This window comes from Drosophila busckii, chromosome 2R, assembly GCF_011750605.1.
Source record: "Drosophila busckii strain San Diego stock center, stock number 13000-0081.31 chromosome 2R, ASM1175060v1, whole genome shotgun sequence".
In the NCBI taxonomy this organism is placed as follows: Eukaryota; Metazoa; Arthropoda; class Insecta; order Diptera; family Drosophilidae; genus Drosophila; species Drosophila busckii.
The window spans coordinates 8,907,828-8,923,289 of NC_046605.1; the positions used below are offsets into that span (position 1 = coordinate 8,907,828).

Consider the following 15,462-nt stretch of genomic DNA (forward strand, 5'->3'; position numbering starts at 1 on the left):
CCATACTTTCTTAAGGGCGAGAGATAGAGCTTAAATACAATTAACCATAATTAAGCATAAAATATTCTATTACATTTTGAAGTATTTTACATTTTATTTAACTAAGCTAAAGTGAAAAGATTAAGCTTAAGTGGACTTTTATTTGAAGCTTTTGTGAGCCATTGATGTAACCCGATGTAATCGATGTACGCACGTTAACTCGCATTTTAATTTGTTTGTATTTGGCATATTTGTTAAATGAACTGTGAAATTGAACGTAAAGTTTCTGAACTCAATTTAAATTGAAAATAAAATATTTTAACCCAACTATATGTCTACATTCGTATATAAAATATTGCTATAAATGGCTGCGACTTATTGTTGGAATGGAATAAGCTTTGAACTAAAGCAGTGTGCAATTAAATTTAATTAAAAGCATGCTAAACAAGAAAGATGTTGACAAACTCATGACGCTTACTAAAGAAGTTGCTAACTGCGCAAATGAGCATGTTAATTATAATAATAAACTGTTATTTGAATATTTGTTAAACATTCCAAAGACTACGCGACTTTCTGTAGTCAAAGCTTAAATGTTTTTTGAAATGAAAACCACACAAGCTTGGCTTGCGATTTGCTTTGCTATTTATTCAGTTTTGAAATGCCATATGTGTAAATATTTGTAAAGCAGCATATAGACGTGTGATTACCAGGACAAGATGGTCATGACGGCGCGCAGCAGCTCGGGCACATTCCAGCCATTGCGGCTCAGCACGTGCAAGGGACGCGCAGCGTCGCGCTTCAGCTGCAGAGCAATAAATCGAATTGAATGCAATGATGTTTGGTTAGAAATTTGTTTGTTGGACTTACCAAATTGGCTTGCAGATGCGCCTGGAATTCGCTGGAATTGACGGTTTGAACAAAGCGGGCAAAGTTATTGCGCTTGGCCCTTGTGTTTATCTCATGCACCGCCTGCTGTGGCATGGCAGCCAGCAAATCGCCAATGAACGTGTGTCCACGCAGCGCGCGACAGTCGCAGCTGTTGTCAGGACGCGGCACGGGCAGCACAATGCAGGCGAATATATCAACAATGTTCTCAATATCGCTGGTGTCGACGCCGGCCAGGTTGAGCTCCAGCAGGATATCAACGTAGGCATCGCTCTGCTGCAGCTGCTGGGCTACAATGCGAAAGCGTTTGGTGTCGTAGTAGCACATGGCCTTGCGGAACTTGGAGTTGCATTGATAGTGCGACTGAATGAGCTCGACCAGCGTATCCTTTTCTATGGTCGAGCGCAGCCGCTTGAAGCTGTCGCAGAGCGTGTCGTTGTCAAAGCGATCAGGGTAGTCATCATTGTCGCCATCTGGGGGGCACACCGTAGTGGTGGCAGCTTTATTAGCCTCTGTGCAAGCAGCCAGCAGCGCCAGCAGCAGCAGGCAGCTCAGCAGCGTCAATGACTTAACCTGCAGCATTGTTGTTGAGTTCAATTTTAACTTGACTGCACTGCTGTTGCACTCAGCCTTTTATAGCAGACAAGCCAATGACAATTACAAGCATTTTGCATTTAAACATTAGTTTAATTAGTAAACAAATGCGTCAGAGCACACACACAACATGCATTGCTTATCAGCTGACAGCATTTGCTCTGCTTGTCTTACAAGCGTCTTGTAAATTAGCAAGCAATTTTAATTGTTTACAGAGCAGCAGCTGCTGAGACGCCGCATTAAGTCGCAGCTTAAGTGCTCAGACATTTGTCTATTGTTCTGTGAGTTTGAGCGCACTATCAATCAAATGTAAATCATACGCACCGTTGGCCCCAGGCCGCATTTAAAGCATTTAACTGTAAACAATAAGAGCAACAATGCCAGCTCGTTTTATGTGTGTATTTGTACAAAAGCTGTCACATTTTGTTTCAACAACTTGTTAACAAGTTGCAGGTGCTACAGTTTGTTTTGTACTAAATGCAAATAAAAGTTTTTCAAATTAGACAAAAGCGCAAATGAACAAGTTAAATATGAAATTTGCGTTGAATTAAAATTTCAAATTATGTTATTGTGCAAAGAGTAATTAAATATGACAACATAAAAGCTAATGAATGAAAAATGTGTTTGCAATTTAACTTAATAATCAAATAATGCTTAGATGTGCGTATAACAGTTTGTATAACAGTTATACAGTATAACAAGCAGCATTTATAAGAATATGACAATTTATTTATGTGGTAAAGAATTGCCTAAAATTAAATTTGAGAGTATAACAGTTCTACAGTATAACTAGCAAAATTTATGAAAAACTTACATATTATAAAGAACTGTGTAAAATTGAATATGACAGTATAACAGTTGTTGAATAAAACTTACTAAATAGCATTAAATGGTATTATATCTGTATAACAGATTGCTGCAAGTATGAAAATATAACAAATTGTTTATGAAGTAAAGAATTTTATAACAGTAATTAAATATGACAACATAAAAGCTAATGAATGAAAAATGTGTTGTAAACGTAATAATCAAATAATGGTTAGATGCGCGTATAACAGTTTGTAAAACAGTTATACAGTATAACAAACAGCATTTATAAAAATATGACAAATTAATTATGCAGTTAAGCAGGATAAAATTAAATATGACAGTATAACTGTTGCTAAATATCATTAAATGGTATTATAGCTGTATAACAGATTGCTGCAATTTTGAGAATATAACAAATTGTTTATGAAGTAAAGAATGTTATAACAGTAGAGCTTACTAGCTAGCAAATAATGCATATTTAGCACTATTCAAGTATAACAGATTATTTATGCATTAAAAAATTATAACAGTTCTACAATAGAACCGTTTTGCAGTATAACAGCTTAACTCGTTTCGCTTATATACCAACAGTTGTTAAATACGAGTCTACGATACTATAACTTTCAAGAGGCAGCACTTCAAACTAAACATACCCAAGCCTGAGACTATGAGAGCGCTGGAAATTAAGAGTCAAAAGTGCTTAGTTCAAGGGTTAACTCATACAGGTTAGACCCAGAATAGTTTGCCAAAGTTGAACGGCAACTGAGGGCCTTAACCGAAATTACACAAAAATGCATCGTATCGTCATGACAAATCATTGGCCATGTCTGCTTGCTGACCTCACACACACACATGCACAGTCACTTTGTTGCCAGCGTGCATGTGTGTGTGTGTGTGTGTCTGTTGCCTGCATATTTAAAGCTTTTCATTAGCGTTGAGCACAAAATATGTGCAAGTGGCCCAGCAAAAAGTTCATGTTGCAGGCAACACAAATTCTTAATTGCAACAGACACACGCAGAGCGACGACAAGTTTGAAGGCTACTAAGGGTTAAAAGGGGGCGGCAGCAGAAAGTGTTGCCTACTTTAGGGCTGTCTGCATGGCACGTTGTCATTTGCAATAGATTTTCAGGTAATTAGTTTAGGCTGCTAATAAAATGCTAGTGACCAAGCCAACCACAAACATAATTGTTTGTGAGTGCGCCTGTCTGTGTGTGTGCACATGTGTGTGTGTGCGTATAAATTGCATGTTTGCTTGACTTCGAGATTTTGCGCATCAACCACAAAACAGACGCAAAACAAAGCTAACTAAGCTGCAGTGGCGTCGTCAAGCAAAAAGGGGGCCGTTAGCAGAATTTAGAGGCTTTCTTGGATGAAACGAAGCCATATTATATGCTGAAGTGTAATATGAAATTTATTTAAAGCAGCTGCTTTAACTTTTATAGTAAACATTGGCTATAAGGCAAATAATATGAAAGTAATGCTTTAAATAAAATTCTTATATAGAATAAATCAGTTTAAATTTTGTATAAACTAAAATTATGTTTAATATATTAACAGTTAATTTTATTAGTTTAATTTATTTATTATATATTGGCTTACAATTTAAAATTGATACTTTGGCATTTTTATAAATTTACCAGCGAGCAAATTCTAATACACACCGTTGCTTATACACAATGTTCACTGTATTAACCACACACATATATAAAAGAAAATGCTCTGTGTCGGCGTCATGTAGCCAAAGCATTTTCATTTCCCCGGATAATTTACGCAATTAGAGTAGAACTTGAAGGCTTTTGTGGCATTTCGCGTGAATCGCTTTATTATTGCACTCAAATGTAAATGGAGTAAAGCACTGTCAATGGTAGGCATCAAACTGGCTATAATATAAAGCTGACTAATGCTATAGATAGCAAACACAAACAAACACACACACACACAGATATCGACATAGACGTGGCTTTGTATGGTAGACAAACAAAAGTTGTAGAGCAAAAACTAACGCCGATAAACAGAGCTTAATTAGCAACAGTGAGAGCTAAAAGTCAACAGACTGCCGCATTAATCCGAATCCAAAACACACACACACACACATGCACACAGAGTTATAGACATGAACAGACATGCAGAGCTACGCATACGAAATAAAATTAATGCCTTTGGCGCCCTTGGCTGCTTGAGTTGCCATTGGGGTATCGTTAGGCTTGGCTTGAGTTTGAGCCACATTCGACTGCTGCCTGTTTAATTATGTGGCAAGCAAACAATGACGGCTATAGATTTCGATATGTGCGCAAGGTGAGCTTAAGCTGACGTTTAGATTTGGGCGCAACTCATGCTGCTTGGCAGATAAAAATTCAATGAGCCTGCAGCTACAAATTTTACACGTGTGTGGCAGAAAATAAAATAAAAAATAAACCTGTTGACAAAGTCAATGACAGTTCATTTTTCAGCTGCCCATTTGAAGCATGAAGCATGCTTCAAAACGCGTTGCATAGAAATGTAAAAAAAGCGATGGAAAATAACTCGACAGCTCGCCATTGTTTGCCAGCAGCTAAACAATTAAAATGGCAAATGGCGTACAAAGCGCACACACACAAACACACACATGCATAGCAAAGGTGGCTGCAACAACAACAACAATCAAGTTGCCGCATACTCATCGCTAGCACATTTTTCAATTTTTATGACAGCTCATGTGGGTGGGGGCGCCAATGTGAATGGGTGCTTATGTATCTATAAAAAGGTTTGCACAATGCAATCAGCCAAAAAGGAAAAAATAGCTCAATTTTTTTACATGCAACATAACTAAAAGTTGCTACACTTGCCACGCCCTCAGGCTAAATTAGCAACGCAAACAGCAAGCTCGAATACGTTTGGCTAAAAAATGAGTTAAGGAAAAAAGTTTATAAATTTTAAGCGCGCACACTTTAGTGTAATTAAATGTTAGCTTTTATTGAATTAAATGTTATTTAAAGCAAAATTGCATGAGTCAAGCAATTTAACATTAACATGTTTGGCTTGGGGCTTAGTTTAGTTCATTAAAGCAAATTGCACAGGGTATCGAATGTGGAAGCAAAACACAAAGGGACAATTGCTGCCAGAGCCAGAGCCAGCGTCTAGACAAATGGAGTGCACACACACACACACACACACACACAAAGATAATTTGCTTGTGCTGTTTGCGCAGCTGCCTAGCTTGAGGTTTATCACTTTAATGGCTGCTATATTCGCTGTAGCTTTCATTTCCATTCACAATTTGCTAACTCAGTAACGTTGCGCACCTGTCTGTGCCTCGAAAGTAATTTGCGTTCCAAATTATGATAAATTGTGAAATTTTGTTGTGTGGTTTGCTGCTGCTGCTCAATTTTACGCTGAAAAGTAAAACAACATTGCGTATACGTCACGTTTGCGTGTAAAATTTTGTTAAACAAATATTTATGCAGCACATAAGCATATGATGAGCTTATTATTTATTTATAAACATATTTGCTGTAGACACTTGCAGTCTACACTTTCATATGCATGCCCAGCCACAGAATGTGGCAAAAGCCAATTGAAGAGCAGCAGCAGCAGCAGCAAGCAAATCAAGTTACTTGCCAAGTGCCAAAGCGCTTAACGCAAGGCGGCGCGCTTACCATAAATAAAGCCAGTGCCTAAGCTGCCAGCTGCAAAAGTGCAAAATAAACTCAGCTGGAGCGAAAGAGAAAGAGCGTGCAAGCAACTGTGGCAATGCAGCTCAATTAAAATGGCATTAAATTCCATTCGGATTGCTTTTCTCAAGCTGCTTGGGCCACCTTTAAATGCCAGCAGCACATAGCCCTAACCACTTTACCACACAGCGTCTGAGCTGCCACACACACACACACACACACACACTTCGACAGCGAGTCACAACAGCTGTCTATGCATTTGGGATTTGAGTCTGTAGACAGCTGCTGGCTGCTTCAAACGACGCTACGCAATGTCCTTTTTGGCTTGAGCTGTGGATTCCCTGCTGTGGTCTTTTCCATGTCGTTGCATTGCTTTCAGCGCTTGCTTACATTTCCTTGGCAGTGTCACTTTGCAACAGCAAAGAAAGAGAGCGAAAGAGATAGAGCAAGCCTTTGGAATTTCAGCTATTTGCCGCACTGACATTTTATCATGTTGTCGACTCTTCTCCAGCGCTGTTGATTTAATGCCCAACTAAGGCTCGCTCGGCTGCGGCTCAAGTCTAATGGCTAAATTGCAATTGCAATTGCACACTGCCAATTGCACGACTCAATTTTGTATAGATTTCCATTTAATTTCATTTCATTTAATTTACTACATTTGCCAAATATCCCTTAATGGCAATTTGTACCAAAGCAACGACAACAACAAATCTCAATTGCATTGTCTGAGTTGCTCAACACGCCACTTGCCCATTAACTTGTCTTCCTTCTATGCTGACACTTGACAACATGCTCAAAAGCATAAACACACACACATGCACAAAATAAATTTCAATTTATATGCATATACATACAGAGGTGACTGTTAATCTATTTATCAGTCAGTTGAAATTTGTTGCTTTATCATAACATGGCTTGGCTTATAAACAAAAATAAATAAATATAATATGGATAAGCAAAAGTACAAGAAATAAAACAAAGAAACAGAAAGCAGTAGAGACAACATTTATGGAAATTAATGAGAATTAAATAGGATTAGTAGGCCAAATTTAATTTTAAATATTTTTTGTAATCCTTTTCTTTTATCGTCGACACTCCATAGTTAAATAAATAAATAAATAATCGCAGTTGACTTATGCATTTTCCAATTTGATACAATTCTTCAATTGCAGAACTTTTAATAGGCTGTGTTGCTGCTTTAAATCAGAATTTGGTGTCTCTAGCTCTTATAGTCCCTGAGTTCTTGCTGATCATACAGCCAAATTATGGCCAAACAGGTGCACATAACTCAATCGACTAAGTTCTGTCTATTTATTCAGCAGTATTGCTGCTTTTCAAATTAACTATAGTCAGATTTAATTGTCTTTAGACTCATAAGAGACAAATAAAAGAAAGCAGCATTAGATTTTAAAAAAAATGAGTAATCATCGATTTTCTTGTCACAATCGTGCAGCGCTTTGATTGGCATACATACGTTTCTTTTAATTAGCATCAAATATTTATCTACAATCTGCAAGTGCTATACATACTTTTTTTTTAATTAGAACTGACTAGTTATCTAGCATCTGCGAGTAGCTGTCAGTTGTATATGAAACGAGTCAAGAACAATCAGCATTGAACTCTTTCAGTTTAGTTTGTTTGTCAGCTAAGCAGAACGACAGTCATTGCTGTCGGTGTCGCTGTCGCTTTCGTTGTGTCGTTGTTGCTAACGATGTTTTGCGTTTTGTGTGCTTTACTATATACAAAATGCGATGGTCGAGAGCGCTTTGTACACAGCCATACAGAGCGAGCCATAAAGTATGCAACAGAAGTGTGTGAAAAGCTCTTGCATGCAGTTTCGGTACAGTTCGAACGTGAAAACTTGTTAAATATTCAAAATCATATGCATGGCTAACTTAGCTGTGGCCAGCAGGGGGCACAAGTGCGCATATCTCGCCAGAAGTGTGTGACAAAACACAGCTTACCTTTAACATATACATATATATTATATATATATAGCTGTATTCACACACACACACAGCAATTTATTCGTTTGCATATTTGATTTGCGTTTGTTTGTGTGGCATTGAGAACTTGACGCGTTTGCCGTATATGCAAGCAGACTCGTAAATATGCCAAAACGGACATTTAATTCAATTTATATGCATGGGCTACACGCATAACATACTCAAAACTAATGTACAGCAAGCATTTTTACATTTGTATAACAAATAAAAAATATATTTATTGACTAACAGCAACGGTGGACATCGATAAGTTTATACACTAGGGTGCATATATACACAATATAATAAAATGTTAGCCCATAGTTATCTACGTTTAATTCTAATTTATATTCTTATATAGAAGCCATAGTTATAAAATCAATTCGTGGTCTGCGCTTTTACATTTATTAATTTGAAATTTTATTTCATTGCAATATGCTCAGTGTTTTGCTCTGATCCTGTATCAATTTGTATCAATTGCTTTTGTTAGGACTAGGACAAAATTTCATAGCATCAAAACAATAAACTACATTTTTTAATCGATTCTGTTAAGAAATAATTAAAAACAAAATCATCAAACGTGTAAAAGAAATATTCAAATAATGAAAATGATCTAAAAAACTTGCTTATTAAATTGCTAATAATATTTATAAAAGCTTGTTTTTATATTAATTTGTTTTTAAATTCAATAAAAAAAATATTTTATGTTATGTTTACATTTTTAAATTTAAATAGAAAATATTTATTGATATATATTTATATATATATTTATTTCTAAATCTCTATCTAAAAGTGTGCAGATCATTTCATATAATTTATCTAATATTTATTTACTAACTAACAAAAACTATAATTTTAATAGACAGCTTGCTTACATATTCATATAAAAGTGAATAAATATATTCGATTCCACCCAGCATAAAATCAAATCGCTGAGTTGACAAATCATGAGCATTTATGTTTTTTTTGCATTGCTATGTCATTCACAGCTTAAAGTATGAAATAAACTGAAATTTGTTTTTTGTTATAGCTTATATTTTATTTAAATAAATAACGGAAATTTAAATGAACAGCTTTTGTTTTCAATAAATGCTGTTTGTCATTCATAGCTGCTATTTGTATTCTAATTTTAGCCACAATACTGGTAAATACAAAAGTGTCCAAGCCACTTACACAAGAATAACAGGACAAAGACAGCCTTTATCTGTAAAAGGACATGACTTGTCAGGCGATTGACATGCGGATAGACAGCAGCAAAGAATCAAAGCAGCAGCAGCAGCTGACACAAGACCACAAAATTTACCAACCAAAAAACGTTTGATAATTTGCTAGCGCAATTAGAGACAAGCAAGCAGATTTGAATTAACTGAGGGCATAAATAAAGTAAGCAATTTGCTTGTGGTTAGGTTAACCTCGAACTGCCAAGAGCCCAAAGCAAACTTGAGCTTGGGCGCAAAGGTGCTATCGACTACCTTGATTACATTGATGCATTTCTGGATCATTAAGCCGAGCGTCTAAACACCATTAGCAGCCATGTCAACAATCAGCCATGTCTGTGTGTGTGAGCCCAATCTGTGCAAATGGCTAAAAGCTACACGTGCGTGTTTCGAAATTTATTTACGTGTGTGGTAACTATCGGTGTTGGTATTGGTGGCTCTGTATATTTAAGCATCGCTTCCGGTCCACTGCACAAACACATAGACAAAACAAGTGGCAGCTTCTCTGCCTGGAGTCTCAACGTCAACTCATTTGCTGTCCTAATGGCAAATCAATGTGCCACAAATGCCTGCAACAGGCAACAGCCACAGCAGCAGCAGCAGCTGCCCCATCAACAGCTTCCAGGTTGAGCCGTTCCAGACTCCCAAGCCTGCGCTTAAATGTGTTGATGACACTTGAATGAGTTTTGTGCGCTGCTTTCGTCGGTTGATTCAGTTGCTGTTGTTGTTGTTGGGATAGCTTACGCTAAATTGCGCGTATTATTTATACATAAGAAATCAACTGACCATAAGTTTTGTATATTAGCTAAACGGCCAAAAGTTTGCGCTTGATGTTCGCGGCTTTATGAACTGCACATTGTCAGCCAAATGTGGCGACTGCTTTGGATACAAAAAATATATTCATATTCGAGATGGTTGCGTGTCATCGCTTTAGTCCCGAATTTCTAAAGTAATAAACAAAAAAGTTTACAAAAAAAACCAAGTTACTGTTGCTTAAATATTACATATAACAAATACTTGGTTTCATTGTTTTTGCTTTCATATTTACATTGTTGTATTGATTTAAATCATCATCAAAATTATTATTAATGCGAACTTATTAATTTTGCTCATATTAATAACAAATATATATATTATACGGAGCTAGTCCTCTGATTAATGCTTTGAGATTCAGTGATCAATTAATAACAGCTGAACTTTTATGTTATTTTTTTTTTTATGAAGTGTAAATGCAAGTTAAGATCAATCATGTGCAATGGCTAAAACATCAAGCACATTTAAGTTGTACAGAAGTTGTGTACAATAGCATTTTAAATAAGCTCAACACTTGTTTAAATTTAATATACAGTTATTGTCTGCCAGTTTTTTTCCTATTCAAGTCGATCACGCCACCTTTTTTGTTGAGGCTTCGCACTTTACTGAGATAAGGCCTACGTGCTTTCTCAAGTTTCCCACGCTCAGCTGCGCTGCTTTAGTGCTCAGGCAGCGGCGCACACGATAAGCAACATTGAGAGAACGATTCGGTTTCGGCTGCGCTGCTTAAGCTAGGCGCTAAGGCAGCGACGCATTGTTGAGAGAGCGCTTCGGCTCAGCTGAGCTGCTTAGGCGCATCATCCATGATACAATAATACAAGGTAGCGGACTGCGCTCTTAGGTTACTTAGCTTCTTCTTCCTTTTTGCTGCTTTCTCGCTGTCGCTCTTTTCGTTTTGTATACGGTGTGAGCGGGAGCGAATGAAGCTAATTACCCAAACACCCAAAGAGAAGAGTGCAGTCCGCTACCTTGTATTATTGTATGCATCGGCCCAGCAGCGCTGCTTAGAGCGCACTAAGGTAGAGAGCTTCGGCTCTAGGCGACAGCTTAGCGTGGGTGAGCTCTAGTCGCAAATCAGCGCTGAAGCGTTGATCACGTGTTCGCTGATTGCTGATTTTGTTTTACAATAAGTTTGCTACTCGTGTATTTTTATAAACTTTTATTGCAAGCCACTGCAGTTAAATTACAATTAACATTACTAAATTAAATTCTTTTTGTAAATAAATCGACCCAAAAGAAATATTTTAATTTTAATGATTACGTTTATAAATAATTGAAAAATAATAAGAAATTATTTGAGATTATGCAAAATGATTGAAAATATTTTAAAATAAATTCACATTTAATTTATTGTTATATTAATAATAAAGAAATATTGTACAACAACATATGCTAAATAATAATAAATTCGTTAGGAAAATACAGAATTTTAATGTGTATACAACTTCAAAGCCATTTTAAGCTGTTAGAATTGTTATTGCTTTTATTGAAAAATATATGTTTGATTTATGTAAACTGCAAAGCAAAGAATAAGCTATAGAACTTTATAAATAGCCGCAAATCAAACAGATTTGAATAAAATAAACAATGGACATCAAGTCGCATGTACTGAGCAGATAATCCCATTTCAAAAATACATATTTAGCCATTTCCAGGCAACTTTGGCCTACGCTAAGCTGCCCACTCTCACTCCCACTCACAAATACAAATACACAAATTTTACTTAACAAACTTGGCGCCTTGGCCGTATCCGTATCCGTATCCCGTAGCTGTGGCTGTAACTGTAAAAGCATTAGAATGTTAGCATAATATGCTAGCTGTCCGTAACCACAATTGTGTAACCCTTGGCAATGTGGCACATTAAATTCCAATTACACGACAAGTTGCTATGCAGCGTTGTTGTTAATGGCCACGTTAATGCAGATTTGCAGGGGCGCTGTGGATTTAATGGCTGTTGGGGGCGTGCGACACTCAAATGATACACAAAAGTTATTTTTATACGCTACGGTTCACTATAAGTAGTATATTATGTTGATGTCTGTATATATTTGTAAATGCGAATTTGTACATGAATTGTGTGAACACCCAACAACAAATACTTATTGTGTGCATGAGTGTGTGTGTGTGTGTGTCTATGTGTGTGACTGATGAATGATTAAAGTCAAGTGAGCTTGAAGCAACGCAGCTGCTTGTTTTGTTATAAATAATAATTACATTAGGCATGCGCTGGTCACACTTACAGTTAAACTTACAAACTAGCTTAGCATAGGCGTCAAGTTGTTGTTGTTGTGGGTGTTGCTGTTGCTATTGGCGGGTTGGGCTGGCTCTGCTTTCTATAAATATATATTATTTTTTGGAATTGCTTAGCCTTTGTGTGTGTGTGTGTGCACGCTATATAGTTTATATTCGAGTGCTGGTCGTTTAACTAAAGTAAAATCTGTTTTTAATTAACATCACAAATGCTGTAAGATAAACGCTGCTGGTCCATTGTTAGTAGCAGCACCAGCTGGGTCGCTCCACCTCGCCCAGCGCTATATGCTGAATGCTCCACGAAGGCGTCTCCAGGCGACCCACGCCCGTGGTCTTAATATCCTCACCGTCAACGGGTATGCCGATATGCACATAGGGCAAACGAAAGGCGGGATGCTCTTGGTTGCGCGCCAGAGCGGCGGTGGTGAAGGCAGTCGGTGTGCTCGTGTAGGCTAACGAGTCGGTTGATTGAAACGAACGCAGCGAATGGCTCTTGCCCTCGTTGGCCAGTCGCACCAGTCCATTGGCGGTGGATAGAAACACCTGCTCCAGTCCCTGATCCGTTTCGCTGGAAGTCTCAAAGTAGGTGGCGCCTATGGAGTTGGCAAACAGAAACGCCTCATCGCGTGATACGGCACGCTGGGACTGCAGATCCATTTTGTTGCCCACCAGCGTCAGTATCATGGGATCCTGCACATTGCGATGCAGCTCCTGTATCCAGGACTTGATCTCCGTAAACGTTTTGTATTGTGTAAGGTCAAAGACCAAAATGGCAGCATTGGCATTGCGATAATACATGGGAGCGACGGCCTTATAGCGCTCCTGCCCAGCAGTGTCCCAAATCTGTAAGCAGACATTATTTAAAATCCATTATTTTCTTATTATACTCAAGTGCACAACAAAAATCCCCGCCCCCCGCTTCACTTGAATCTTAATTGAGACATTTCTGCGTTTATATGCGTTTTGGTTATGATTTCTGTTTATGCTTTTCCCACGACAATAACAATCATATTGCATTGCCCAGCTTTATGATGCACCATTCAAATCTTCATAAAAAATATTTTTCTGGGGCAACGACTCCCAGTCAAAGCCAAAGACAAAGAGCTGCGACTGTTGTCCAACAAAAACTATTTACCCATTATGCGTGCGCTATACAAACATGTTAGCCAAATCTATAAACTGCAAGGGGCGAGCTCAGCTACCAAAATCCCAAAGGGGAAGCCATCTTAAGCTTATCAATAAACTATAAAAAGAACACACACAAAAACAAAACCGCGCGCATTTGCTCTAAAAAAAAGCGAATTGAACGCAAAGTGCAGTGGACGCAGAAATTGCAAAAAATAAAGCAAAATGTAAATAAAAGAACAAATAAAATGAAAGCTCTGATTAACTTTATCTGGCCAAAGCTATTGATACGAACAAAAAGGATTTTCTCCCACTCGCACTTGTGTTGTACTTACTTGTAATTTGATTTTGACATCGTCCAAAATGATGTTGCAGGTAAAAAATGAAACTGCTATTGTGGGCACTTCATTGGTATTGAGTGTGTTTTTGATATATTTTATGACCAAACGGGTTTTGCCGACGCCTGTAAATAGATAAAATAGCAAATTAAATAAAATAGCAAAAAAATTCATTTTAATTGCATAAAAAATACTTTAGCATTAATTTAATTGCACAAAAAATGTAAATAATAGCATTAAAAGCTTCTGTAACGGCATCAAAAATGAATAAATTTTATTTTATTGATATTTTATTTTTATTTTAGCATTTTGCTTTTATTATCTGGTAACGTTTGCTTATTTTTTTAATTGATTTTTAATCTAATTTTTGAAACCACATTGGGCTCCTCTTCATAACTTGAAGTGCTATCTGAATTGATTATTAATTAATTGATATTATTGATAATTATTCATTTCACTATCAGGCATTCGCTTATTTATCTAAAGAAGGTTAATGTACCATTTGATTTATTTTTGGGCCCCCCTCTACCACTATCTGTCCTCTAGAAATAAATAGATTCGCATCATCTTATGACTCAGCTTATAACTTGATACTATCTGAATTTTATAAATATGTTTAGGATTAACAAAACGCTTTTAGAGACATGTTCTTTAATCAACTGCTGGGCAATAAATGACGCGTATCTAGAGCTCATATATTTGTAAACAAAAAAACAAAAGGTGTTATTGAGACAAAGTGGTAAACAGTTGATAAGAAAGCGCACACTGCATGACTTACAAATATATATATATATATAATATTCTAGGGGTATATCTACATATTTGCGCACAGGCGCGTCTTTGTTATAATTGTTTTCTTATTCACGTTGCATTTTATGAAAAGCCCCCTTTTAGATAGCAATGTTGACTCATAAGTGCACAAAAAGTACAAATTGATATAAAAGAATTGCTAGCGTTTCAAAAGTGCAACTTAAGCAAGAAAATGTATGAACATTTCGATAAACAAAAGTGTTTTTTATGTCTTGGCTTGTAGCTAGTGATAAAAACAATGCTTAGGGGTAGGCCTGAGCTGCTTTGGCCTTTTCCCTGCCCGCCCCTGCACGCCTAAAAGGGTTCAAGGCTGTTGCTTATCGATTTGCGCGCCAAACTGGCTGGCGCGCTCTTATCTGCATTGAAATTATAGCAAATTCAATGAGAGGCTCGTACGTTGGCTTGAGCTTGATGGCCTCTGTGCTTGGTGTATGAAGTTCAGAGTCATTAGCATTTAATTAAATTTATGAATTGCATTTAATCGGCCTACATACCTCGCGATCCCAGCACAACAACTTTGCCCTCAATTCCACGCATCTTGGACGAGAATGACTATCAGTTATATAGGCATGGCAGTGGGACTCTCTAAATGACGTTGCTCTATCTTTTATGTGTGCTGCTCGTTGTTTTTGTTCCCGTTTATAGTAAGTTTTTAGTTTGTTATTGTAATTGCAACATTTGTAAATGCTGCGTATTTTCTTTGTTGCTAATGATTTATGATTTTAACACAGTTACACGTTCACGTTTGTAGGCTGACTGACATTCCAAGTGGAGCAGGCTTGTTGCTTAGCCACTGGCAAATAAAATAAAATAATTATAATAAGATAAAGTCTAAGATTAGCACTTGTTTGTTGTTTACCCACTGCTCACAGTTCATTTGAACAAAATCAGCTCGTTGAATAAAAACAGCTGCTGCTCACAAACGTTGCCAACTATTCGTGAAAAGAAAAACTATGCAATCAAATGTAATAAAAATGATTGACGTAAGGCGTAAGTGTTGATATT

The 15,462-nt window shown here is 37.0% G+C and overlaps 2 protein-coding genes across 2 annotated transcripts; both read right to left on the reverse strand.

Moving 5' to 3' along the window:
- Window positions 1-582: 582 nt before the first annotated feature.
- LOC108595756 lies at window positions 583-1,455 on the reverse strand. The gene is made up of 2 exons (XM_017981046.2): window positions 847-1,455; window positions 583-781 (listed from the first exon to the last, which is right to left on the reverse strand). Exons 1-2 carry the CDS (start codon window positions 1,444-1,446, stop codon window positions 683-685), a joined length of 699 nt encoding a protein of 232 aa, XP_017836535.1. The 5' UTR covers window positions 1,447-1,455; the 3' UTR covers window positions 583-682.
- A 9,931-nt stretch (window positions 1,456-11,386) lies between these two features.
- Window positions 11,387-15,280, reverse strand: LOC108595130 (ras-related protein RHN1). The gene is made up of 3 exons (XM_017980293.2): window positions 14,952-15,280; window positions 13,645-13,772; window positions 11,387-13,027 (listed from the first exon to the last, which is right to left on the reverse strand). The coding sequence occupies exons 1-3, from the start codon at window positions 14,992-14,994 to the stop codon at window positions 12,425-12,427; spliced, it is 774 nt and encodes a 257-aa protein (XP_017835782.1). The 5' UTR covers window positions 14,995-15,280; the 3' UTR covers window positions 11,387-12,424.
- Between the last annotated feature and the right edge of the window lie 182 nt (window positions 15,281-15,462).

What these genes read in the sequence shown, in the direction of transcription:
- LOC108595130 (XM_017980293.2), bottom strand. Translation starts at nt 14,994, where the DNA reads ATGCGTGGAATTGAGGGCAAAGTTGTTGTGCTGGGATCGCGAG. An exon ending in TGTTGTGCTGGGATCGCGAG is followed by an intron (nt 13,773 to 14,951) that starts GTATGTAGGCCG and finishes ATCTATTTACAG; the next exon opens with GCGTCGGCAAAACCCGTTTG. An exon ending in ATGTCAAAATCAAATTACAA is followed by an intron (nt 13,028 to 13,644) that starts GTAAGTACAACA and finishes GTCTGCTTACAG; the next exon opens with ATTTGGGACACTGCTGGGCA.
- LOC108595756 (XM_017981046.2), bottom strand. Translation starts at nt 1,446, where the DNA reads ATGCTGCAGGTTAAGTCATTGACGCTGCTGAGCTGCCTGCTGCTGCTG. An exon ending in CGCATCTGCAAGCCAATTTG is followed by an intron (nt 782 to 846) that starts GTAAGTCCAACA and finishes ATTGCTCTGCAG; the next exon opens with CTGAAGCGCGACGCTGCGCG.